Source organism: Protomyctophum bolini (assembly GCF_963924005.1).
Source record: "Protomyctophum bolini genome assembly, chromosome: 4".
NCBI lineage: Eukaryota > Metazoa > Chordata > Actinopteri > Myctophiformes > Myctophidae > Protomyctophum > Protomyctophum bolini.
The window spans coordinates 36,337,653-36,363,228 of record NC_137865.1 but is presented as its reverse complement, the minus strand read 5'-3'; the positions used below and the strand labels follow the sequence as shown (position 1 = coordinate 36,363,228).

The 25,576-nt window shown below is 42.9% G+C and overlaps 2 protein-coding genes across 2 annotated transcripts in view; both read right to left on the bottom strand.

The window, feature by feature from the left end:
* Positions 1-25,576, bottom strand: part of LOC308314562 (uncharacterized protein) — a 41,704-nt gene that overhangs the window by 635 nt on the left and 15,493 nt on the right. Inside the window, exons 15-37 of the mRNA XM_080762192.1 lie at positions 24,999-25,028; positions 24,154-24,183; positions 23,526-23,555; positions 22,579-22,644; positions 19,986-20,167; positions 19,369-19,592; positions 18,455-18,485; positions 16,724-17,369; positions 10,636-10,743; positions 10,095-10,249; positions 9,113-9,301; positions 7,923-8,131; positions 7,366-7,416; positions 7,200-7,286; positions 6,953-7,017; positions 6,325-6,447; positions 4,998-5,139; positions 4,283-4,442; positions 2,878-2,975; positions 2,353-2,436; positions 1,496-1,614; positions 1,232-1,378; positions 940-1,141 (exon numbers count right to left, since the gene is read on the bottom strand). Coding sequence (XP_080618318.1) covers positions 940-1,141; positions 1,232-1,378; positions 1,496-1,614; positions 2,353-2,436; positions 2,878-2,975; positions 4,283-4,442; positions 4,998-5,139; positions 6,325-6,447; positions 6,953-7,017; positions 7,200-7,286; positions 7,366-7,416; positions 7,923-8,131; positions 9,113-9,301; positions 10,095-10,249; positions 10,636-10,743; positions 16,724-17,369; positions 18,455-18,485; positions 19,369-19,592; positions 19,986-20,167; positions 22,579-22,644; positions 23,526-23,555; positions 24,154-24,183; positions 24,999-25,028 — 3,178 coding nt within the window. The remainder of the gene's footprint in view (positions 1-939; positions 1,142-1,231; positions 1,379-1,495; positions 1,615-2,352; positions 2,437-2,877; positions 2,976-4,282; positions 4,443-4,997; positions 5,140-6,324; positions 6,448-6,952; positions 7,018-7,199; positions 7,287-7,365; positions 7,417-7,922; positions 8,132-9,112; positions 9,302-10,094; positions 10,250-10,635; positions 10,744-16,723; positions 17,370-18,454; positions 18,486-19,368; positions 19,593-19,985; positions 20,168-22,578; positions 22,645-23,525; positions 23,556-24,153; positions 24,184-24,998; positions 25,029-25,576) is intronic.
* Positions 14,176-16,918, bottom strand: LOC308314044 (uncharacterized protein). Its single transcript, XM_080761427.1, has 2 exons — positions 16,382-16,918; positions 14,176-14,444 (listed from the first exon to the last, which is right to left on the bottom strand). The coding sequence occupies exons 1-2, from the start codon at positions 16,713-16,715 to the stop codon at positions 14,308-14,310; spliced, it is 471 nt and encodes a 156-aa protein (XP_080617553.1). The 5' UTR covers positions 16,716-16,918; the 3' UTR covers positions 14,176-14,307.

Genomic DNA, 25,576 nt, shown 5'->3' with positions numbered 1-25,576 from the left:
CGTGTGAAGTGAGGGGCGCTCTTATCATTATACATCATCTCATGAACAACTGAATTAATGTGATTGGTTAGCCGATTTGCTCATCTACATATGACGTACATTTTCCCTTCATTGTCAATGGCATTTAATGTTTGTGTTGCCACAAATTTACGTCATATTTGGTGGACATTCGGTGGACGTCTGAATATTTTCATTGTAAATGGAAAATATTGAGACGAGGGACAACATTTTCGTCATATTTGGCGGACATTTGACCTAATTTCTCCTTTCATTGTCAATGGCAAATATTGAGACGTGTGGGGACAAAAGCTGTATATAGGAGGGGATAGCGCCCCTCAAAAAACAAAAAATCACACCGTGTGAAGTGAGGGGCGCTCTTATCATCTTACATCATACATCATCACGCCAACCAATCACAATTTGCGTCATCGCTTTTCCGTCTTCACTTTTCTGCCCTCAGTTTTATCTTCAACATGTACTTTGCTCAGCCAATCAAATCATCACTATGGGGTGATCAGCCAATCACAAGACAATGTTTGCGTTCACACAAACACGGGAAGCTGGGCATAGGAGGGGCTAGCCGTCAGAGTTACAGAAACATAAGGTTCTATTTGGTTCCTAACTATCCTGTAGCTGGGGACCCCCTGGAACTCCCTCAAGGACCTTTGGGGGTCCCGGACCCCACTTTGGGAACTACTGGTTTAAAGCAAACACTAAAAGTCCATAGAATTGGCTACCAGGCTGAAGTTCAAGTATAGTGCCTGAGAGACCTCCTGTTGCCTGCTAATGAGAGAGAGAGAGAGAGAGAGAGAGAGAGAGGGGGGAGAGATGAGAGGGGGGGGGGGAGAGAGGGGAGTTGCACCACTCAGTTCACACGGGTGTGATTTCTTTTAAATTAATCAGTTTATTCCTTAGGTTGTACAGTGTGTAGAAGTTTACCTGTAGTGAGATGCTGGACTTGCTGGTTTTCTCCCTGACTTTGGCCATGGCTCCTTTCAGTACAGAGGACCTCTGGCTGAGCTCCAGGGCCGCTCGGAGCAGCCTGGGGGTCTCAGGCCGCGCAGGGAGCGCCTGGGCCTGCTCGGGGGGCTCATCAGCCTCTGGTTTTGGCTCAGGTTTCTTTCCCTTGTTTAGCATCTTCCTGTAGAATCACGAAGGGCTTTATCTGTCACTTACATACACGTGCGTGTGTGCATGTGTGTGTGCGTGCGTGCGTGCGTGCGTTTCTCACCTAGCCCTCTTGCGGAGCACTTTCTGGGACTCAGGGTAGTGCACCAGGATCTCATTCAGGTCTGTCTTGTCCAGGATGAAGAGGTTTGCGAAGCCATGAGCGATCACATTAGCTGTACGCCTGTTACCCCCGCCCACTGCCAGCAAACTGCCGATCACAGATGATCAACATTAACAACATGCGCAATGGTCAGCCCAGACCCGTAGAGAGAGTGGAGGTTCCAATTGTACACTGAGGTCTAGAGAGTGTGTAAAACCTGCTCACCTGATTTCTCCGAAGACAGAGCCCGCTCTGAGAGTGACAAACACTGTCTTCCCGTCCGGACCACCGACCACCTGGACCTCCCCCGCTTTGATGATGTACATCTCCCTACCCACCTCCCCCTGGAGAGAGAGAGAGATTTAATTGAGACAAACAGAAATACATAAACTGACAGGTTCAATCACCTACACTATTCTACAACTGGCAACACATACAGCGACACTACACAATGTAAGACATCATCTCTCATGTCTTTATTGAACTTCCATCCACATACAGTAGCAGTAAAAGCAGCCATTCATATATATTCGTATAAGCCAGGCAAAATCCAACAGCACAGCACAGCATGTACACAGCTCATAGATGCATCATTGATCTAATCATGCACAATGATTATACAAAACATAAGAGAAGAAAAATCTATATTTTCGCTATTCTTTCAAATAAACACAATAGAATTGTGGTCACAATATCGATATAGAGGAATTCGGTCAAATATATTGTGATATTAGATTTTGTCTATATTGGCCAGCCCTAGTTAAAATACATAATGTTATCCTCACAGTGGAAAATGTGCTGTAAATCAGTGGTTCCCAAAACGTTTCATGTCAAGGACCCCCAAATTGACACGAATTAGCCCGCGGACTCCCATTTGAAAATATATGCCAGGGACCCCCATAAGAGAAGAGTTTTACGGCTCTAGCAGAGATTCTCCACCCGTTTAATTTGTACACTCTCATAGTTACAGACCCATAAGGGTCCACTTGGTTCCAAACTATCATTTAGCTGGGGACCCCCTGGAACTCCCTCAAGGACCCCACTTTGGGAACCACTGATGTAAATCATTGTGTAATCACTACCTTTTTGCAGACATAATCCCCTGGCAGGTAGACGACAGAGCGCAGGCTCTTCAGCATGTCAAAGATCATCTGTCTGTCACAGCCCTGGAGGTCAACCAAACACCACACATATGAATGAAAAGGATCTACTGCAGTCAGAAGAACTGCCTTCTTAAGCATGTTTCATATCAGCATGATAATTTCTTTAAAGATATTACATGGTACTACCTGTGAGTGGGGAGTGTTGATGCTGATGAATGAATATCAAAACATCCTAACTTTAATCCAGTTTAATAATGAACTAAATACAAATACATTGGACATAAATAGACCTACTATTAAGCTACTATTATCATTTAGCTACAAATGTAAACAGAAGTAATAAAAGCGGGTCATGTTTGCATGTTTGGAATTGTAACAGCTGAAATCAATAATATATCAGTATTCCAAAATTAACCTGCGGGCCGCATTAAGTGAAGGTGGGGGCCTCCGGGCCGCCAGTTGCCAACTTGCCCACCATGTATGCGAATAAGCCAATTCAAATACCTGAAACAGAGGAACTTTGCTGACGATGGAGTAGTTGACGTCTATAGCGATGTCCAGACGCATCTTATCCGGTAGCTGAGTCAGCAACTCCTGCTCGTCTGGAGAACAGAGACAGACAGACAGACCATTTATTTATGTCCATGCACACAAAGGAGATGCATACAAAGACACAAATATTAAAAGTGCAGTAGAGTTACAAAATCATGGCATTTGTTTTCATGGTACAATAGTCAATAGGCATGTCACTAGGCCAGGGCCCTGAGGTCAGCTGACCAGCTGCTCCTGACTGTGCCCAACACCAATTACAGATCCAGAGGCGACCACGCTTTTTCAGTGGCCGGCCCCAACCACTAGAACTGTCTGCCCCATCTATACATATAGAGTCTGCCCACTCCTTAGAGGCCTTTAAATCTTTACTTAAAACTCATCTCTTCTCCCTGGCTTTCAATGATGTTTGACCAAATTAAATGTCTTGCGTTGATGTTGTTTTACTATGCTATTTTTGTTGCTTGTATCTTTGTATGGTTGTTTTTATGATCTTGTACAACACTTCGGTTGACCTTTTGGTCTTTGTAATTGTGCTCTAGAAATAAAGTTTGATTTTATTTAGCCAAGCTCTGAGATGGTATTTAGAAGTGGTTGGTATTTAATGACCTTGGTCATAAAGGCTTCCTCTCTAGGCTGTGGTCAAAGGTGCAGGCCATCTCTAATACAGACACTTCATAAACCACAACAACATCCTGTGTATTAGCTCTCAAATATGTAAATATAATAATAGCTTGAATTTATATAGCGCCTTTCATGAACCCAAGGACACTTTACAAAATGTACCAACAACAATCAAAAACTATATGCCATAAGCCTGAGAGAATACATGTATTTTCAAGGCAGGAATCTCTATTGGAAGAGAGTTCCACAGGGTGTGGTCTGCCACACTGAACGCTCTGTCCCCCAAGGTTTGCTTGACTGCCTTGGGGACAGAGGGAGGTCCAAGTTTGTGGACCGCATGTTCCGTGTCACAGGAGGTTTATGGAGGAGGCCTGAGAGGTACTGTGGAGCCAGGGCTTTTTGACATTTGTAGGTGAGAAGGAGGAGTTTATAATTGATACGGAACTTGACAGGAAGCCAGTGCAGTTGTTTGTGGGTGGGGGTGATGTGCTGCCAAGGCTTGGTGCAGGTTAGAACTCTGGCAGCTGAGTTAAAACACACACACACACACACACACACACACACACACACACACACACACACACACACACACACACACACACACACACACACACACACACACACACACACACACACACACACACACACACACACACACACACACACACACACACACACACACACACACACACACACACACACACACACACACACACACACACATGGTTGTCCATACCCAGCATGCCTTGCGACTGCCAGGTGTAGTTGTACCAGGTCTTGACGCGGTTCTGGACGTCTTTGGGGATGTTATAGGAGGCCATGTATTTGATGGTGTTGTCCACACAGGTGCGGTAGTAGGTCTGGGCTGACGTGGCCGCACCCACAACGTCACGCATCTGAAATCAACAGGCTAATAATTAGAAAAAACATCACGGTTGACAGGTAGACCTGTAACCCATTTTTCACCCCTGTGTCAATTGTCGAATGTGATCCTGGGCTCTACACACCCTCCGCCAACCTAGTCCCCATATATGGGGGACAAGGGGAGAGCAATGGACTTGAACACATGCTTCCTTCATGCCTGAGTGTCCAAGTTTCTCCTTTACACCTGACAGGGGGGAGTTTCCAACATTACTGCATGTTTTTTGTGAGGGTACCTACCCTAGGGGACACGGGGAGAACATGCAAACTCCACACAGAAAGGCCCTTTCGCCAACCCCACCTCGGGTATGGGCACTGATGACGCGGAGGAGGAAACACGCCGCCAGCACCCACAGTGTCCCGAGCGGGAATCAAACCCAGGACCTTCTAGCTGCGAGGCGACAGCACTACGAACTGTGCCACCGTGCCCCTTAGAAGTTGTCTTTTGAAATGATTCGGCAATGACCAGAACCTGACTGTGAGTAACACATTCGCATGGAATGGCAATACATTGGTAATGTCAACCTCACCTGACCAATCATGATGGAGAAGGCAAATACTCCAACAAAGTAGTTGATGAGCTGAAAGACGATCTCAAACAGGGTGGTGGGGTCCGGCAGGCCTCCAATGGTGATCAGGGTCTTCACCGCAAAGTAGTAGCAGCGAATGTAGCTGCAGGTTACAGTACAGACAATGAGCACAACAGATACATAAATACAGTAATGAACTGCTTCAAGACTTCTCTAGGAGCAAAGATTTTAGTTAAAAATGTTCGTTTTTGTTAATTTTTCTAAGTTTAAGTTCAGTCAGGACAACTCAAGAATGGATGGAATATATATTTATTGAATACGAATGAGAAATATACGTTTTTTATGGTTTGGCGATGAATTGGATCTGCTTTTAGGTACTGGGATCAGTCCCAACCATAGGTACTCCGAATCCCCTGTACCTAACAGCAGATCCAAAACGACAGGTGGTAGCTGGGGTGGAAGAGGGTGAGCAGCAAAAGTTTAAGCAGGCAGCAGAATCAGTGTGTGCAGCAGCGAACAAGCAAGCAGATTGAGCAGTGCAAACTTCCAGTTTAAATAGCCGGTATGAAACTGGGATGAGTGTATGTTTGGATGAAGTGAATCATGGGAACGTGATGCTGAGGCGGACCAATCAAAGGGCCAGCAGCAACTGCACTGAGTTTCCTGGCAGAACTTGCTCTGCGCATGTCCGTGACAGGCGCGATGCTCATTTTCGTGATTTTTCCATAACAATAACAGATCTACAAGCTCATCTACAAACTCATCTAAAATAGCAGATCTACAATCTCATCTACAAACTCATCTAAAACAGCAGATCTACAAGCTAATCTACAAGCTAGATCTGGTATCTTTGAATAGCCAAAGTATAAAATAATGGTTAATGTGGTTAAAATGATTGTGACACTATATTAACCAATTTTGCCACGGTCTACCCATAGAGTTATAAAGGGCGCGTTCGGAAATACCGCACCGGAGCACACTCGCCTATTATTTTACATTGCACAGTGCGCTCAGTGCGCTATTTCCGAACGCACCCAAAGGATGGGTGGACAGACCCGCCCCCTGCTATTGATTTAAATGGAAGTTGCTCAGTGGCGTTTTGAAGCACCCGGAAGAACACTCTACTAACGCATTTTTGGTCGATTTGGTGCCCAAAAATGTGCTAGATGCACGGGCCCGCCTGAAGTCCCCGCTCTGACCAGTAGGTCTTAGTGCTTCAATGCTGGCCAGCCTTTCTGGGGGCTTGGGTCTACCCCCTGGAAACCTTTTTTTTTTTTAGCAAAAAGGGTGAAGTGTCCCTTGAAATGACTGTGTGTGTTCTACCAACCTGTTGCCCTTCCCATCATAGACCCACTTGGTAGAGCCCAGTCCTTCATAGGCGGAGCCCCAGTAAAACAGACAGGCATTAATATGGAGACAATACAGAAGGTAGGTGGTGGTGCGGATCACTCTGGGGGAAGAGGAATGGGATATACACACAGTACAGTAGGACAGTGGCTCTCAAAGGACCCCCATAACTCTGGGAGGATACAAATGGAACCATTTGGTTCCGTTTGTACACTCAGAGTTACAGACCTGTAAGGGTCCAAACCCTGCAGGTCCGTGGACGCCACTTTGAGAACCATTTACAGTATGGGACAATTGTTGGAGCCTCTGTTCAGACTCGCAGCCTAAATCACATTTTCAATCCAGATTGATTTTATGCACTCCGGTGGCTGATTCCAAATCTGATTAGCAAAATGGCCACAAATCAGATTAGGTCAAAACAGGGCTTTAGTCTGCAGCACAGCTAATTTATTGTGGAACAGCAGTTTGGCTAAAGCTTATGAGAACAAACTTGCATAGAAAAATTTACTTGCTAGTTCTAACAAGAAGGATGTGCATCATAAAAGGATGTATAACATGGTGCTCATGCTAGTATACAGGAAGCTAGTATATGACAAGCAGCATCTCACCTATAGACGTAGGCTTTGGTCAGGATGGCTTCTAGACGCTCATTGAACTCAAAGAAGGAATTGATCTGAAGACGCATTAATGACAGCAGAGATAAACATTTGTCTAAGAGCTATAGCAAATTATAGTTGATATTGTCGTAAAAGCAGATTTTTGCTGATAACTAGCAAGAATCCTCCATCAACCCATCATATCATACTCTTCTCTAACAACATTGCCAAATGTCAGGGGACAGTAATAGTGGCTCACCTTTAGCAGTCTTGGGAAACGAAGAAGAGGATTGATGCCAGTTTTGAAGTAGAATAACTCCAATGGAACCAGGCTGGCCACATCCATCTGAAACCCAGATCCATTAGACTAGACAAGACAGACAGGACTAGACTAGACTAGACTAGACTAGACTAATTTCCTTTACCTTAAAACGTGTCGTTTTCATGTAATTTTTTCTCATGTCCTTTTTGTCACACTGTAACAAAAACAAAACATTGTGTTAAAATCAGCTGTGTGGGGAAAAGGCCCACTGGAATCCTATACAATACAAATTACATTGTGGTTTTCTTCTTTAAGCCTACTTTTAAAAGATGACATTGTAGCAGATCTCAGGTCAATTTAATTCCATTGCAATGCCACTTTAAACACTTTTTATTATATTTTTACTATTATATTTTCTGATTGTATAAAGTCAGGCATTCTGAGCTTGTAGAACGGCTATGTTTGAATAACCATAGTCTAAAACAGCGTTAATAATCATAATAAAAATCTAAATCTGCAAAGTAAGCTACAACATCTGTTGAATAATTGTAGTGGAAAAGTACAAGATTTGCCTCTGATATGTAAAGGAGTAGAAGTATATAGAATATTGAAAAAAGGAAATAGTCGAGTAAAGTAAAAGCACCCCAGAATTGTACTATAGTTCTTGAGTAAAATGTACTCTGGTTACCTTCCACCATTGGTGGCCATGCATGCACTCACCACGATGTCTCCGCCTTGTACAAACTGCAGGCGCGGTTGGAAGACGGTGATGTCCAGGATGTAGACCAGGTCACAGAGGTAGTCGGTCAGCAGCCAATAGTAGATGTTGTCTGGGGTCTGGTAGGGGAAGGCCCAGCGCACCGGGATGAACCACACGTTCCAGTTCCACGCCAGAGTCACCAGCAGCAGCCACAGCACATAGCTTAGATCTGCAAGGGACATAAATACAGCCTTATCTGATCCGCAAGGGACAGAAATACAGCCTTATCTGATCCGCAAGGGACAGAAATACAGCCTTATCTGATCTGCAAGGGACAGAAATACAGCCATATTGGGACAGAAATACAGCCTTATCTGATCTGCAAGGGACATAAATACAGCTTTATCTGATCTGCAAGGGACAGAAATACAGCTTTATCTGATCTGCAAGGGACAGAAATACAGCCTTATCTGATCTGCAGGGAGATACATGGAGGGATGTATGAGAAAACATAAGTTTTTTCCGCATTTCTGGAAATGCGAAATGATGAGCCCAGAAAACATGCATATCATATATATATGGTGCATGATGATGTCCTGTACTTTTCAGGAAATGGTCAAATGAACAGATCCCATGCGGTGATTATTTTTGTCAAGCATGTTAATAAATCAATAGCGCGTTAATGATTAAAACATGCCTACATTGTAAATTGTAATGTTATAAAACCCACAGACAGACTCAATCACTTAAACTTTCCCTTTTACATTTTTCCTTTCTATTTTAGATTCAACATACAGTAGCTGTGGTTTGCCCAAAATGGTTCTCTGGCAATGGAGGTGAAAGATAGGAATGGAGTTGAAAGATAGGAATGGAGATGGGGAGAGAAAGAGAGATGCCAGCAAAGGATGGACGAACGGGAATGGATGGCAGATGTCTAGGATAACTCCTCAAAGCACAGTAGATTTGTCCTCTGCCACAAAACAGAAAAGTATTCATTTGATTTGATTGGCAAATCTGCTGCTGAGTCAGTCAAATAAAGGCAAGCTACAGGAAAGTCAACCGGGACAGGAAACAGGATATGCCACCTTACTTAAGCAAAGAGATTATTACAATACATTTCCGCATGGTTTGGATAAACAACGTTCCACTCTGCGGTGTTAATAGACTATTAGGCTTTAAACGGGAGCATGCAGGCAGGCAGGGCTCTCACTGGTAAAAGGGTCGATGCTGGCAGGGAAGCGGTAGTGCATAAGGGCTCGTATGCACCGAGGAGGTTTCACCTTGCAGGAGCACCGAGACTGCTCCTCCTCATCCTCCTCATCCGGTACCCCTCCTCTTGATGCACCTGCCTGGGCCTCCTTGTGGTCCCCGGGACCAGGGGGCGGTGCCGGAGGAGGAGCTGAAGGTCACAGAAAAGGTGAGAGGTCAAAACAGGGCAATCGGTCACCGAATACAAGGCCCAATCTAGTGTGTCCGCTTTGGAAGAAGTACTTTTTACTTAGGTAGAAGTAGCAGTAGCACAATATACTGTACAACTACTCTATTGTGAGCATTGTGAGCTTGTAAATCGGCTACTTTTCAATAGCAAAAGTATACTGAAAAATGAAAAACTCCCGCACACATTCAGTCGAAAAATATTATTAAGGGAACAGCAACGTTTCGGTCTTATTCGACGTTCATCAGGCTATCTTTATTAGCAAAAGTATAAAATACTGGTTAGACCTAACCCGGAACACAATTGATTGATAGATCAATCAACAACATACAATGTCCATGGCAAATTCTAGATTTTGTTTTTACACACCATTATAATGTTCTTATTTTGACCATAAACCCAATTACTGAATGTCAAGTCTCCATGTTCACAAATTATTATGTATGTCACTTATTTACTACAACACTATGACACAATAGGACTTCAACTATAGTACTAGTGGTTCTCACATTAAATGTTTTATTTGCAAGGACCCTCTTAACTCTGTGTGTACAAATGGAACCAAATGGACACTTACGATGGGTTCCATTCGTACACTCTCAGAGTTACAGTACCGACCTGTTATGGTTATTCAGGTCTAGCTCTTTGTGAGTTTCTGGTAATATTATTGTCCACTTATTTTGTATGTTTTGTATGTCAGAAATGTCCACCACAAGCCCGGCATGGTGACGACCACTCCTGACAATGTGTCACTCACAGGCGTCGACGCTGTCGTCATCGGAGCTGTCCAGCTCTATGAGCTTCTCCTTGGCTTTCTCCGTTCGCTCCTTGAACATCTTGACCAGCTCCTGAAGACGCTCGTTGACCACTGCACTGGTCTGACTGGCCGAAGACGCTGGGCGCTCTTTCAAACTGGGAAACACAAGGCAGGAACCATGGTCAACAATGTTGTTTTAGTAGGAATAGACACAGACGCAGCAGGAAGGAAGCAGACTGAAAAGATGAAGGAGCCAACCCGAGTTGCTGTTTAACAAAAAAGGTAGGTTGTGCCCCCACTTTTTTTTACCAAATGCCTATGACACTCGATGGCTGTCTGGAGTACACGGTACATACTGGGTCAGGAAAAAAATCCAACATACTGCATGCGTGCGTGCGTACGTGCATGTGTGTGTGTCATGCAAGTGTGTACATAAGTCTGTGTGTGTGTGCGCATTTGTGCGTGCGTGTGAATGTGTGCATGACTGTGCAAACTGTGTGTGTGTGTGTGTGTGTGTGTGTGTGTGTGTGTGTGCACTCACATGTCATCTGTGCTGTGAAGGCTGGTCTGGCTGGGCCATGCTCTGACAGGGCCACGCCCTCCTCCTTCATCATCATCATCCTCACTTTGAGAGTGACCACGCCTCCAGCTGCCACCATCACATACGCAACAACAACGATAATGATTATTAAAAAGATTGTCTTGCAAAATTTCCATTTTGTTACGTCGTCGCCGTTGGGCGAAATATGCCCAAAAATAAACTTCTCAGGAAATGGAAATTTGCTTTCCAATGTATCCAAAGTAGTTACTATTTAATCACAAGCTCTTGTTAATACTTTTCATCTGTAAAACACACAGCAACCTATTTCTGTGAAAGATGTTTTTTACGTGAGATGCAGACGAATAAAAGACGTTGATCATGAGCGTGCATTGAAATTGAAATTGATTATTTATGATGACACATGCAACACATTCTGCACAATGCATGGATTCAGGCACGTGCACACATAGACCTCAAAGGGAGCTTCAGTCCCTACCCTTTTACCCGTCTGTAAAACAACTGCCCTCTCCAGACCATGAATGCAGCATTTACTATGTTGAAAGAAATGCAAATGCAAGGCAGCATTCAGGAGAATTGCTTTTTTCCGAAGTCTCTTGAACTTGAACGCAGCATTTTGTGTTTAACTAATTTGCTTCGAAATCTATGTGGTACACCGCATCTCCAGTAGATAAAGAGTGCTGGGTTGCGCCCCGAAAATAGCTGATCTACAAGCTCTCAACGCGTCGCAACGTGACGCGTTGTGAGCTTGTAGATCTGCCATTTTTGCTATTTTTTGTCCAAAAGGTATTTCAGCCCCTGCCTCTCTAACACTCTCTGCACGTCCCTGCATGGATTCATGAACCCAAACCACACCCAAGGGTGGAGACGGGATTTTAGCGTTGGTCCCAGCCGTGTGATATGTCCTGTTGCACGTCGACCCAAGTGATTCAACTGATTCAATTCAATGGCCCAAACCATTGGTGCCCAACCTTTTTATACTGTAAAAACCACCTAAGAAAATATTTGGCTCTATACCACCATAATAAATAACCTTTATTATTTGTTTATTTAGTTAAAATACAGGAGTGTATACCTGCCCTTTTTATGAGTGGTGGGTTGGGCCAGAGGTTGGGAACCACTATTCTACAACAGGTAACACAATGACAATACACTTGTAAGGTCAACTCTCATGTTTTAATTGAACTTCACTATAAACATTATAGTGACATCCACATGAAAAGGGGGCGTTCATAAGCCAGGCAAAAGCCAACAACAGCACATCACTGTACTCAGCTCATAGATGCAACGCACCATGCAGCACAGCACAGCACAGAACACACAGCACAGCGCAGCACAGCACAGCACAGCACAGCACAGCACAGCACAGCACAGCACAGCACAGAACACACAGCACAGCACAGCACAGCACAGCACAGCACAGCACAGCACAGAACAGAACACACAGCACAGCGCAGCACAGTACAAACACAGCAAGTACACACACAGCACAACACAACACAACACAACACAACACAACACAACACAGATGCTATAGACTCTTTTTGTCAACTTCATTTTTACATTTGTGACATTTTGTTCAGTTTGACCCACCAGTTTTGGAGATATGACTTATAGAGTAATATGTCTTGCAAAAAACAGCGAGTTGAGAAAACAGGCTTGAAAGGTTCACTTCTGTGGACTCTAACATTACACCTAGCTACATGTTTAAGCATGTATTACATATTTACATGTCGATTTCAGCTCTGATATTTCAAAAAGAGTCACATATCAAAAAGAGTCACATTTGTGAATTCTTACAGCATACATAAAAGGAAAATAAATATGTGTTTTCTGCAGAAACTCTTATGTTTGGGCTTTTTTCCCCTCTCAAAGTATAAAAAACACCTATACACACTGTCTTCACAAAAAAAAGATGTTTAATCAATTGCAACGTTTCGGTCAAGGATTAAAAAAAACGGGCATGGCCACACATGCCGTGTTATTTACGCATTTATCCTAAAAACTAAAACAAAATAAAAAACGATTCTAATTCACAAAATTGTGAAAGTCAACTTTCCTGCAGGAGACAGGCAAAAATATGGATAAAATGATATAGGAAAACTGAAACCAGGACACAACACTGCATGCACAGCACAACACAGGCTGCAGAGAAACAAGACTGACAGTAGAGGGCAGCAAATGAACACAAGAAAATGAAGACTCTAGGTGGTCCTTTAAGGCAGGGGTCGGGCAACCTTTTTGACATGAAATGCCATGTTTAACATTTATTTTTATTGATAGTGTGCCATATCAACACTAAGTTTAATTATGACACTGATTTTGATTGCCCATGGGCTATACAGTACATATGGATATGGAAATTCTTGGCCGATACTGATGTTTAAAATAACAATTCAGCCGATAGCCGATACTGATGTTTATTTCGTTTTTGTTGTTTTGATTTCCCCCTTTTGCCAGAGGAACACATACGTCTTCAATACAAGAAATACATTTTATGAATCTACAGCTTGGTACAGATAACCAACACACCAACATAGCCAATGCAAATTGTATGCATCAACAACAGATAAACATCGGCTACTTACTGCCATCGGTTAATGTCAGTTTCATTTGCCGATACCGATAACAGCAATATCGGCTGATAGTGATTATGTGGCCGATACATCGGTGCATCACTAGACTTAACCTATCTCCTAGGCCTCACTCACACCTTTCGATCTAGCATACAACATTGATACATGCTAGATTTAAGCAAGATGTAAGTGTCATGGCCGCCCCAATGCATTTCCAATGGAAGTCACATGGTTTGATACAACATTTTGGACTGCAAGCTGTTGTATGGCTTTCGGCTGTGTTTTGACTGCCCCCCCCCCCTCATACAACACAAATGTTGTGTCAAACCATGTGACTCCCATTGGAAATGCATTGGGGCAAGATGTATCACACCCTTTGTATACAACAAGCATACATCAATCTGTTGCGAAGGTGTGAGTGAGGCCTGAGTGAGGCCGAAGAGTGAATCATAGAGGTGTGTTAATGATGTGAAGCCATACGGAACAGCACATTGCAGACAACTATACAGACATCCATCCATTACTGCATATGATTGGATTCAATGCCGTAATGAGGTTGTAAGGTTTTCAAGGTTTGCAATGTTTAGTTTCGTTTTAGTGTTTTGTCCTGTCCATGTACGTTGTATGTCATTTGTTTTGTTTTATTGTTTACATGTACAATAATGATTGTGACATGCATCTGTGTTGGGAGCCCCTCGAAAACGAGATGGTACATCTCAAGGGGTCTTTTTTTCCTAATAAAGAAACTTGAATCATCACTGCAATATGTATGTCATCCATACACGCATGCACGTCTTACTCTTTATCTGTTGTTTTACTGCAGACGTCACGCATGCCGGGAGGAGGGGGGGGGGGGGGGGGGGGGGGGGCAGGTGGACAGAATGGAACACGAAATATGAATACTTCATTCAATGACAATCAACAGAAAACAGATGTTACCCAATTTTGACGCGGGGCTTAATAAATGGCATTTTAACCAATCTGCATGGTAGAGTGTGCAAATATATATATAAATATATAAATATAGCATATCATCCTAGAAAATGCACAAAATCTCTGTCCGTCGGTCCGTCCCTCCTCACCTGTGGTGTCCTCCTGGCGGGGGCCCGGGGACGGTCAGGGTGTTGGGGGTGGGGTCCTGGGGGATCAGGACGTGTTCTTCTGTACCGTTCTTGTGGTTGGAGTCCACATCCTCTACGTTGACGGCAGGGCTCTCTGGACGACGAGAGTTAAGACAAGACATGTTTACAGTTCCAACACCTGTTCAGATGTACAGTACAGTGTTGATTTTGACACCACATTTTGATTTTAGTTTTAGTCATATAATTGTCTCTTGAATAGTTTTCATTTTGTTTTAGTCACATTTTAGTCACCTGTAACCTTTTTAGTGTTAGTCTAGTTTTAGTCGAGTAAATATCAGGCGATTTTAGTTGACTAAATCTACAGTGAAATTGTCAATATATTTTGTCTCAGTTTTAGTCATCTCATAGCTTAGTCTTCATTTAGTTTCCATTTAGTTTTCGTCAGTGAAAAAAGGTAATTGACAAACATTTTTTGTCATAGTATTAGTCGACAAAATCAACACTGCATAATAACCGTTAATAGGCTCTATGCACAACAGTCATATTGGAGAGAGAATAAATTGGGCCTCTTCCTTATTTCCTTCATATGTCTTAAGGAAGGTTCTGTTACAATCTGGTTAAACAGTAGTCATGGTGCTGCCTTGTGCATTTTGCCTCACTGGAAACACTGCTATGCCAGTGGGTCTCAAAGTGTGGCCCATGTATCCTCACATGGTTCCTTGCAGGGGGTGCCAAATGGCCCCTTACTCTCAGTAACTCTGAGAGTGTACACATGGAACCATAACCATTTGATCGCGATCTACCAGTAGATCACAAAGGGTGTGCAGGTGTGACCCTAGAAATATGTAAATATTTTTGGCATCTGCCACTTGATTGATGGGGTGACTTGATTGATTGACATCAAAAAGGGCCTGTCAGCTCAAACCCACAATACAATATTTTGTTTTCAGGAGTGTTGCGCACAACCGCAGTAGCATTACAAAAAAGATCTACAAATGTAATTTTCCCCGTCTATTGCCCATTCCATGTGCGTTCGTCTAATATGTCAATGACAGCGCCCGCTATTCCAAAGCCCCCTCTGGTAATTATTTAAGCTATTTTCAGCAACGAGATACGTTTTTTTGGTGGGTAGTTCTTGTTGAGCTGGTCATTTCGAAAGTAGCTCTCAAGTCAAAAAAGTGTAACACGGAAACCTGTGGCCTGTAGAGTTATGTTACCATAGGTGTGGGTCGCTGTTCGATGACCCTGCGTGACCCTACAGTGGTCCTAATGGGCAAAATAGGTGGCTGAAACTTATGTGCCTGAATAATGCGTTTTATATTAACTGTAGACGGGATAATAAGCCTATAGACCCAGGGCAGAGCACTTATGTATATATAGTACTGGTAAGCGCGTTCCTAGAAAACAGATACCAACGTTGACCCTGTTCTGATTCTGGTAGTGGGATTAGTGAGACCTGTGAAGGAATGAAGGAAACAGCCCACTTTTTGTCCAATTGCTGTGCATAGAGGACCCATTCAGGACGGGAACCCCCTTTTGGTGTTTTAAGAATTATACTTGAGCTATATGAAGTCCTATATGATTGCATTAAACAACGTTAAATGACCTTCAACTCACTTTGCCACTTGATTTGCCATTCACTTTATCCATGCACATACTCTATATTGAAAAATGTGTACTCGTAGTCGTAGTGCAGCACCGAGTGCCGCACTACGAGGTTGTAGATCCGCTATTTTTGAAAAATCGTGAAAATGTGGCGCACATATATATTCTTTCAGAGTGAACGTTTTTAACTGAAATATTAGCTTCTGGGGGGGTGGGGTCCATGGAACAACATATTTTCAGATGGGGGTCGGTTGGCCAATTACATATAATTTTTGGAGACCAGAGTCCTTGAAATGAAACACGTTGAGAACCACTGACATAGAAACATAGGGTTTTTGATGTTTTTCAGAAAACTGTCGTGATTTAGAAGACTTTTGTAGAATCTGTTCTCAGGTCTAAAGGGGTTAAAGCACAAGCGCAAGCTGCTCCTAATCCAACTAATTGGATGTTGCACAACTAGTTCACCTGCAGGCGGGGATGAAATGTCTGGGTCATCCTCGATGTAGAAGGCGGGGTTGAGGTGGCCAGACAGCTGCGGCTGCTGCGGCTGCAGGGCGGCGGGAGGGCTGGTGATGGGCGGCAGGCGGGGGTAGGAGGGCACGTTGGGAAGCTCCAGCATGCTGCCGCCCAGAGAGGGCGGCGAAGGGGAGCGCGAGCGCCGCCGGTGAGGGTGGGGGGGAGGCAGGGGGGAGTGTCGCACTAGCCGGTTGAGTTCTACATCCTGCTGGCTGCCGCTGTGGTTGAGTTTTTGTTTTTGTTGTTGTTGCTGTTGTTGTTGTTGTTTTTGTTTCTTAGGCATCTTGGGGCTTGAGGCTGTTCAGGCGGGTCTGGATGTTGAGGTAGACCCGATTCGTTTGGCTGGGAATCTGCGAGAGCTTCTGGGGGATGGCAGACAGGCTCTGGGGGATGGCGGAGAGATGGCTCAGGGGCAGATCGGAAAACAGAGAGGGCACCGAGATGCCCAGGAACTGCCTTCGTACGGCAGGGGAGGCCGACGTGGAACGGCCAGAGTCGCTGGGAGCTGCTCCTTCGGAAGGAGGGGTGGAGGAAGGGGATGGGCCACTCGGAGCAGCTCCTGCGGAAGGAGGGGTGGAGGAAGGGGAAGGGGATGGGCCACTCGGAGCAGCTCCTGCGGAAGGAGGGGTGGAGGAAGGGGAAGGGGATGGGCCACTCGGAGCAGCTGAAGGGGAGCTGGAGGAGAAAAGGCCAGTGAGCGTCGAGGCGATGCTAAGCGGGACCTGGGTGAGTCTGATGTTGGAGAGCTCCGTGCGGAGCTCGGGCGGCAGGGAGGGAAAGCGCTTGGTGACGTCAGAGAGCTGGATGGGCATGGAAGGAGGAGTTCCGTTTCCTATTCCGTTCTCCTTGAAGAAGGCGCTTATGTTGCCGAGGCAATCGGAGGCGTGCGGGATGCGCATCAGGCAGCTCTTAAGCACATCGCAGCTGGAGGTGGGGGCTATACGGGGAAGACAGGCCAACAGAATGAGGCTGCTGAAGGATGGCTGGGAACAGAAAGTCAGTCAGGCAGTCGGACGGACGGTCGAACGGACAGACGGACATACAGACAGACAGACAACAGTACAACTTTTTTACTTGTAATACCCCTGACTACCAGGAGTAATGCTAAGTTAATTAATAATTGTACATCAGTATGGTAAATGGTGCATTTATATAGCGCCTTTATCCAAGGCGCTTTACATAGATTGTGCATTACATTCACCCATTCACACACCGATGGCAGCGGAAACCATGCAAGGCACCAACTAGCACATCGGGAGCAATTAGGGGTTCAGTGTCTTGCTCAAGGACACTTCGACAGTAACTCTGGGGGAGCCCGGGTTCGAACTGGCAACCTTGCGGTTCCCATCCAGGCACTCTACCCCTGAGCCACCGCCGCCCCCTGAATGAAACTATAGGTCGAACCAAACTGTATATGTATATGTATGTATATCTACCAACAGTCAAAGGTTTCTGCTCTTTGGAATGAGCTGCCTCGATCTGTATGTCTGGCAGTCTCAATAGAGAATACAAATTTAATTTACTTACTATACTTACTATACTATACTATATAAGTATTATGTGTTAGGGATTTAGTTGTTTTTAAATGATTGTGTTACATTGTATTTTGTAAATTCATGTGATGTGCCGCGTGGTAAAATGTATTGGTGTTATGTAATTTATTGGACTGTCTATTGTTTGTTATGCTGCAGGAGGACCACATTGGAAACACACGTTTCATTCCACTTTGATGTGTTATCCTGGGTTTATGTTGCATTGTGATTTGGCTCACATCTTTTACAGACAGACAGACAGACAGACAGAAATCTTTTGACATCTTCAGTCCAGCCAAAATGAACACATGGAGGTACTGTAGTAACATCAGTCAGTTTACGTACAGACAGTTATGTGGTCAGTCAGAGCAACAGAGACATGGAAAACATACTAACGGGACGAATAAATAAATTAGTTTTTGTCGATAGAGAACAGAGGGAGAAAGAAGTGAAAGGGAGAAAACTAACTAATGGTCAGTACTGTACATACCACAACTGACTTCCCCTGGACGCTCGTCTTCCTACAAAGAACAATAAACAAACAGATGGTGAACTACAAGCTCACGACACTTGTAGATATGCTATTTTCAGTGCACAATACCAGCACACAACTTGGTACGTACAACCACAAATCTTGTTGCTGTTGGGCAGAAACCTCAGTATCTACATATTTCATACTATTTATATATTTTTTTAAATGAAATTGACCTGTAGCTGAATTGACCTATAGTCACGCGCACGCACGCACGCACTGGTTGAGAACCACAGGTGTAAACCGTCAGGCATGCAGAGCCTTTCTGAGTTTGCATGTTCTCCCCGTGTCCCCTAGGGTAGGTACTAGAGATGTCCCTATACAGTATCGGTATCGTCCCTTTTTGGTCATATCGGTATCGGTGAAAATGCCAGTCTAACCACCGATCCGACACAGGGGTAAGGGGTTGACACTATGGCAGGTAAATAAAATGTTGGGGCATGTGGAGTTTGCCTTCGAGTTGCCCAAACTTCAAGTGCACATTTGATTGAGGAGCCGGCTATTAACAACACGAGATAAAGTCATTTTTTTATTTTATTATAAATATTATTCTCTGGTATCAGTATCGGTATCGGCTAACACAGAAATTGTGGTATCGGGATCCGATGGGGAACAAAAGTGTACCGGGACATCCCTAGTAGGTACCTTTAGAAAAAACATGCATTAATCCTGGTCTGATAGAGGGTAAAGGAACTGACCGGAATAACGTGTTCCTTCCAATATGATATTTTTTATGTTCTTTGCCATTGTTTTACCATTTTAACTGCTTGCTTGTGTTTTATTGCTATCTTTACGTTCTGCCCTGTAAAGCACTTTGAGCTGCGTTCATGTATGAAAGGTGCTATGTAAATAAAGTTTATTATTATTATTACTTTAGCAGTGGCAGCAGAAACAGTGGCAGCTATCAAGGCCTCCTCTGCTTTCTGTGGCTGCTGGCTCACTACTGGCTCTGGCTCAGGGTCAGCCTCTGTCTTTGTCTCTGTCTCGACAGCTTCTGGGTCCTCCTGATCAGTCGGTTCAGAGGGCAGGGCGGGACCAGGGGACGTTGTTGTCTGTGGCTCAGCAGCCGCCTCCTCCTCCTGGGGATCTACGTTTTCTTTAGAGACATCAGAAGGCGAGAAAGAACAGAGGGATGCATGGGAGAGAAGGGGAGAGAGGGAGAGAGAGAGAGAGAGAGAGAGAGAGAGAGAGAGAGAGATAATTTCACTCACACAATTTAATAATCCGGTCAATGCTGGGTATACCGGGAACCGAAAAACATTGATCAGCAGCACGTACATTGTTTATAGTGGATTTTCTTTTCTTTTTTCTCAAAATGTCAAGTTTAACCCATTTAAGATCTGAGGCCAATTCTAAAAAAAAAATCACACCCGTGTGAACCGAGTGGTGCAACTCCCCTCCCCCCCCCCCCTCCTCTCTCTCTCTCTCTCTCTCATTAAAACTAATTTCTTTTTTTGGGGGGGGGGGGGGGGGGGAAGCGCTACTGTACCTGGTTCTGCAGCTGGTTCCGGGGTTGGGAAGATGGCGATGCGGCATTGGGCTTCGCTGTGCTTTAGGTGCGTACAGAAGCGTATTACAGAGCCTATAACTACGGGTTCAGACTGTACAGAAGATACAGCCTCCCCTTGCTCCTCTTCCTCTTCCTCTTCGTCGACACTGCGCTGCACGTCGCTGCAGGACAGAACAGAAGACAAAACACAAGACAGTTGGACAGTGGACCGAAGACAGACGATCGGAAAGTTTGCAAACAACATCTAAATCTCTTCATGAATGCACATAATGTGAGTGTGAGTGTGTGCGTGCGTGCGTGTGTGTGTGTGTGTGTGTGTGTGTGTGTGTGTGTGTGTGTATCCATTATATTGAGAATCGTCTGACTGATCAACTTCAAACTCCTTTTTGTTGTCATTATTTTTAGCTGTGGCCGAATTCGTCCAAAATCAACAAGTTTTAGATTTTTGGCATGGTGTTAGGTATGGTCATAAGGTTTTCAAAAAACATCACAAACGAGTTGGGCTTGTGCTGTTTACATTTCTGACAAATAAAGTATTCAATCAATCAATTAATCAATCCGACATCCCCCACCTCCACCCCTCCTTGTCTGAAAATATACCCTTACACGCTATTGAGTTTATACCGGTATGTAACCTACATCCTATTGTATTACTGATGAATTTAGTACAATGGACCACAAAGTAACAACCTTTGACTGTACTATACCTGTACAAAACAAAAACAAAAACAGTTGCAGTTCAGTTCAGCGGCATTGCTGCTCGAGTGCTTATAATACCAAGAAGTGTATCATGATCACATATTTTTTTTTATATATATTTTTTTAACATTTTCAAAGCAGTACTATTGTTGGTTTATATGAAGCAATGAATGGTTTAGGGCCAAAATGCATGTCTGATCTTCTGCTCAGGGACCCTCCAGACCTCTCAGGTCTGCTTTATGTCCCTAGAATCAGACCTAAACACAGAGAAACTGTGTTAAACATATGCAGAATGTATTCCTTGGATGAATTCAATTGCAGCGAGCAGAATGGTAAAACTAAAAGTGAACATGCTCAAATGCAAATCCAACAACAGACAACTAAACCAGTGATTCTCAATCTTTTCTAGTCCAGGGCCCACTTGAAAATGTGACCAAGTTGGCAAGTTGGGCTGCCGTGTCACAGTAAGTGGTCATTATGAGTGGGCCCCATGAACATGTTTAATTTGTGTTCCCGTTTGGATCAGTGGAACTATAACATAACAATAAGTTCCCAATTTATCGGTATCACAACGAAAACTCATTCTTCAAACTTGTACTGAAAAAACAAAATACCTTTTATGAAACAATATATTTTTTATATTAATATATTAGCATTACAATCTTAGAGTTTTGCCGATTGCCCGTTTGCATTGTCCTCACAGCCTGCACAGGTTAAGAATCACTGAAGTAAACCACCACACATTTTGATTGGTATGGTATGCTGGAGGATCAAGCGCCATTTTAACCACTCTCCATACCATGCTAATTGCAGAAGGTGTGTAATCTGCAGCCAGCATAATGTTTTCCACCTGTAGCCTAACAGAGAAGCTTCTCCCATGCAGCAAATTGCATTATTCATGTATTAATCAAAGCATGACAATATTTGCTACAAGGTTTTTGCCCAATATAATAGATCTGCATCGGCTACTCAAACCCAAAATGCACAAACAACTACTCACTTTCACCAGAAAATAACAACTGCATTAGGTAGGCCTGAGCATCCTTGGCTATAAACACCCGCGAAAGGGGAAATCCGCCACATCGAGAAAAGCGACGTGCAAATAAAACTAAAACAAAAAAATCATAATTTGTCATATGCCACTTTGACAAAGCGGAGGACGACCCTCGTTTCCCTGCACCTCTACGGAAACAAGTGGGAGGCGTGCTTTCGGTTACCAGGGGAACCGTTGAGAGGGGATCGCCCGTTACCAAGGGAAGCAATGTGGTTGCTATGGTGGTAAAATGATGCTACGAGAATTAACACCACGCAGCAGATCTCATAACGAGACCCAGTGGGACCTGGAGGGGGGAGTGTGTGGGGGGGGAGGGGCTGTTGGGTGGTGGGGGGACGCGTGACTGACCGTCCAAAAGAACATTCACAAGACAGGTGATCAGATAGCTGGAAAAACTGTACCACACTCCCCCCCTCTCTCTCTTATGTACCTGCACACAAGACGTAAGAATAAAGATCACATTGAACGTTTGATGAAATTATTACCTTGAATTTCACACTACACAGCGTATATAGAGTGGATTCTTAGAGTATAAGAGTGGATTATCTAGGCTTGAAATCTGAGCAGCCATCGAGCTGACTAATGGAGCCAGCGATTGGCATTAATCATGGTTCTCAAAATGTTTCAATTTCAAGGACCCCCATAAATCTGAGAGTGTACAAAGGGAACCAAATCCCACTGCCTGGACCCCACTTTGAGAACCATTGCCAATTTGCCATTGATCAACCCTCGCCTCACCCAATACATAAATACAATACATAGACAAATATAAAGAGAGAATAAATAGAAAAGAGCAGCATGCATGCTTTATGTTCTTACGATCTTCTCGTTCTACTCGGCCTTGAATCTGCTTCACTCAACTCTTCCTGTGGAATCTCCTGCAACCTGCATACACACAAACACAGTCTGTTAGAGATACATGCACGCATGCATGCACGCACACACACAGAAATGCAAGAGGCCAGGTCGAAAGTGTTTCATTCATGGTCTTGTGGTCACGGTGTCACGAGAAGCCATTGTAGTGTTTATTTTGAAAAGGCAAATTTAGATTTAGTTATAGTCATAGTCTGAAAATTAAGTTAAGTTTTAATAATATTTTATTCATCTGAAATGTTTTACCTTTAGTCTAGTTTTATTTCACAACACGCTGCTATTTTCATAGCACAACAAAACATAAAATTACTTGTTAGTTCTACTGGACTGATACTAGTGACTAGTCCCTCAACAATTTGTTTAGTTTTTACCAGCTGCAAGCTGGTCAATAAGAGCTTGCTATATATCCGACCAGTAGATACACACTGGAGATCGACACCACTCTGCTGAGCCTGCACGAGTGGTGTGCGCATGCATGAAATTGGAACGATACAGAGAAGAAATTGGAACGATACAGAGAAGAAATTGGAACGAATAATGCAGCTGGTAATTAATTGATTTCATCAATTTGGGCTTGTTATTTGTTTAACGAAATTGTCACAGTTATAGTCAACATAGCTTAGCTGTTATTTGGTTTTCGTCCAAAATAGTCTAAAAATAGTTGAATAATATTAATATTAATAATAATAATAATAAACTTTATTTGTATAGCACCTTTATTTGTATAGATAGAGAGACCTGTTTGCGCTACTGTATGCCACAATTGAATGAGTTTTTGCCCAGACGTTTTTTCTTTTCTTCCTGGAAATGAAAACATCTGGGTTTCCGAGGCTACAGTTATAGTCAACAAAGAGAGAATGAATAGAAAAGATCAGCATGCTTTATGTTCTTACTCTGTCTCTTCCTGTGGAATCTCCTGCAACCTGCAAAAAACCGAAAGTTTTTAATTTATGATTGTGTGGTGTCACTTGTTGAGAAGCCATGTTGATTTTGACAGCAAATTTTGATTTAGTTTTAGTCATAGTCTGAAAATTCTGTTAAGTTTTAGTAATATTTTAGTCATCTGAAATGTATTACCTTTAGTTTAGTTTTATGTCACAACACGCTGCTATTTTCATAGCGCAACGTGCTATGAAAGCACAATAACTTGTGTTAGTTCTACTGGATCTCTTCATCACTAGTCCCTCAACAATTTGTCTAGTTTTTATTTGTTATTTTTACACTTAGTCACAGTTATAGTCAACATAGCTTAGCTTTTATTTGGTTTTCGTCCGTGAAAAATAGTCTAAAAATAATCAAATAATATTAATAATAATAATAATAAACTTTATTTGTATAGCACCTTTATTTGTATAGATAGAGAGACATGTTTGCACTACTGTATGCCACAATTGAATGGGTTTTTGCCCAGACGTTTTTTCTTTTCTTCCTAGAAATGAAAACATCTGGGTTTGCGAGGCTACAGTTATAGTCAACAAAGAGAGAATGAATAGAAAAGATCAGCATGCTTTATGTTCTTACTCTGTCTCTTCCTGTGGAATCTCCTGCAACCTGCAAAAAACCGAAAGTTTTTAATTCATGATTGTGTGGTGTCACTTGTTGAGAAGCCATGTTGATTTTGACAGCAAGTTTTGATTTAGTTTTAGTCATAGTCTTAAAATTAAGTTACGTTTTAATAATATTTTATTCATCTGAAATGTTTTACCTTTAGTCTAGTTTTATTTCACAACACGCTGCTATTTTCATAGCACAACAAAACATAAAATGACTTGTTAGTTCTACTGGATCTCTTCTGTTGAGGGACTACTAGTGACTAGTCCCTCAACAATTTGTTTAGTTTTTACCAGCTGCAAGCTGGTCAATAAGAGCTTGCTATATATCCGACCAGTAGATACACACTGGAGATCGACACCACTCTGCTGAGCCTGCATGAGTGGTGTGCGCATGCGTGAAATTGGAACGATACAGAGAAGAAATTGGAACGATACAGAGAAGAAATTGGAACGAATAATGCAGCTGGTAATTAATTGATTTCATCAATTTGGGCTTGTTATTTGTTTAACGAAATTGTCACAGTTATAGTCAACATAGCTTAGCTTTTATTTGGTTTTCGTCCGTGAAAAACAGTCTAAAAATAGTTGAATAATATTAATATTAATAATAATAATAAACTTTATTTGTATAGCACCTTTATTTGTATAGATAGGAAACCTGTTTGCGCTACTGTATGCCACAATTGAATGGGTTTTTGCCCAGACGTTTTATCTTTTCTTCCTGGAAATGAAAACATCTGGGTTTCCGAGGCTACAGTTATAGTCAACAAAGAGAGAATGAATAGAAAAGATCAGCATGCTTTATGTTCTTACTCTGTCTCTTCCTGTGGAATCTCCTGCAACCTGCAAAAAACCGAAAGTTTTTAATTCATGATTGTGTGGTGTCACTTGTTGAGAAGCCATGTTGATTTTGACAGCAAATTTTGATTTAGTTTTAGTCATAGTCTGAAAATTCTGTTAAGTTTTAGTAATATTTTAGTAATCTGAAATGTATTACCTTTAGTCTAGTTTTATGTCACAACACGCTTCTATTTTCATAGCGCAACGTGCTATGAAAGCACAATAACTTGTGTTAGTTCTACTGGATCTCTTCATCACTAGTCCCTCAACAATTTGTCTAGTTTTTATTTATTTTTACACTTAGTCACAGTTATAGTCAACATAGCTTAGCTTTTATTTGGTTTTCGTCCGTGAAAAATAGTCTAAAAATAGTCGAATAATATTAATAATAATAATAATAATAAACTTTATTTGTATAGCACCTTTATTTGTATAGAGAGACCTGTTTGCGCTACTGTATGCCACAATTGAATGGGTTTTTGCCCAGACGTTTTTTCTTTTCTTCCTAGAAATGAAAACATCTGGGTTTCCGAGGCTACAGTTATAGTCAA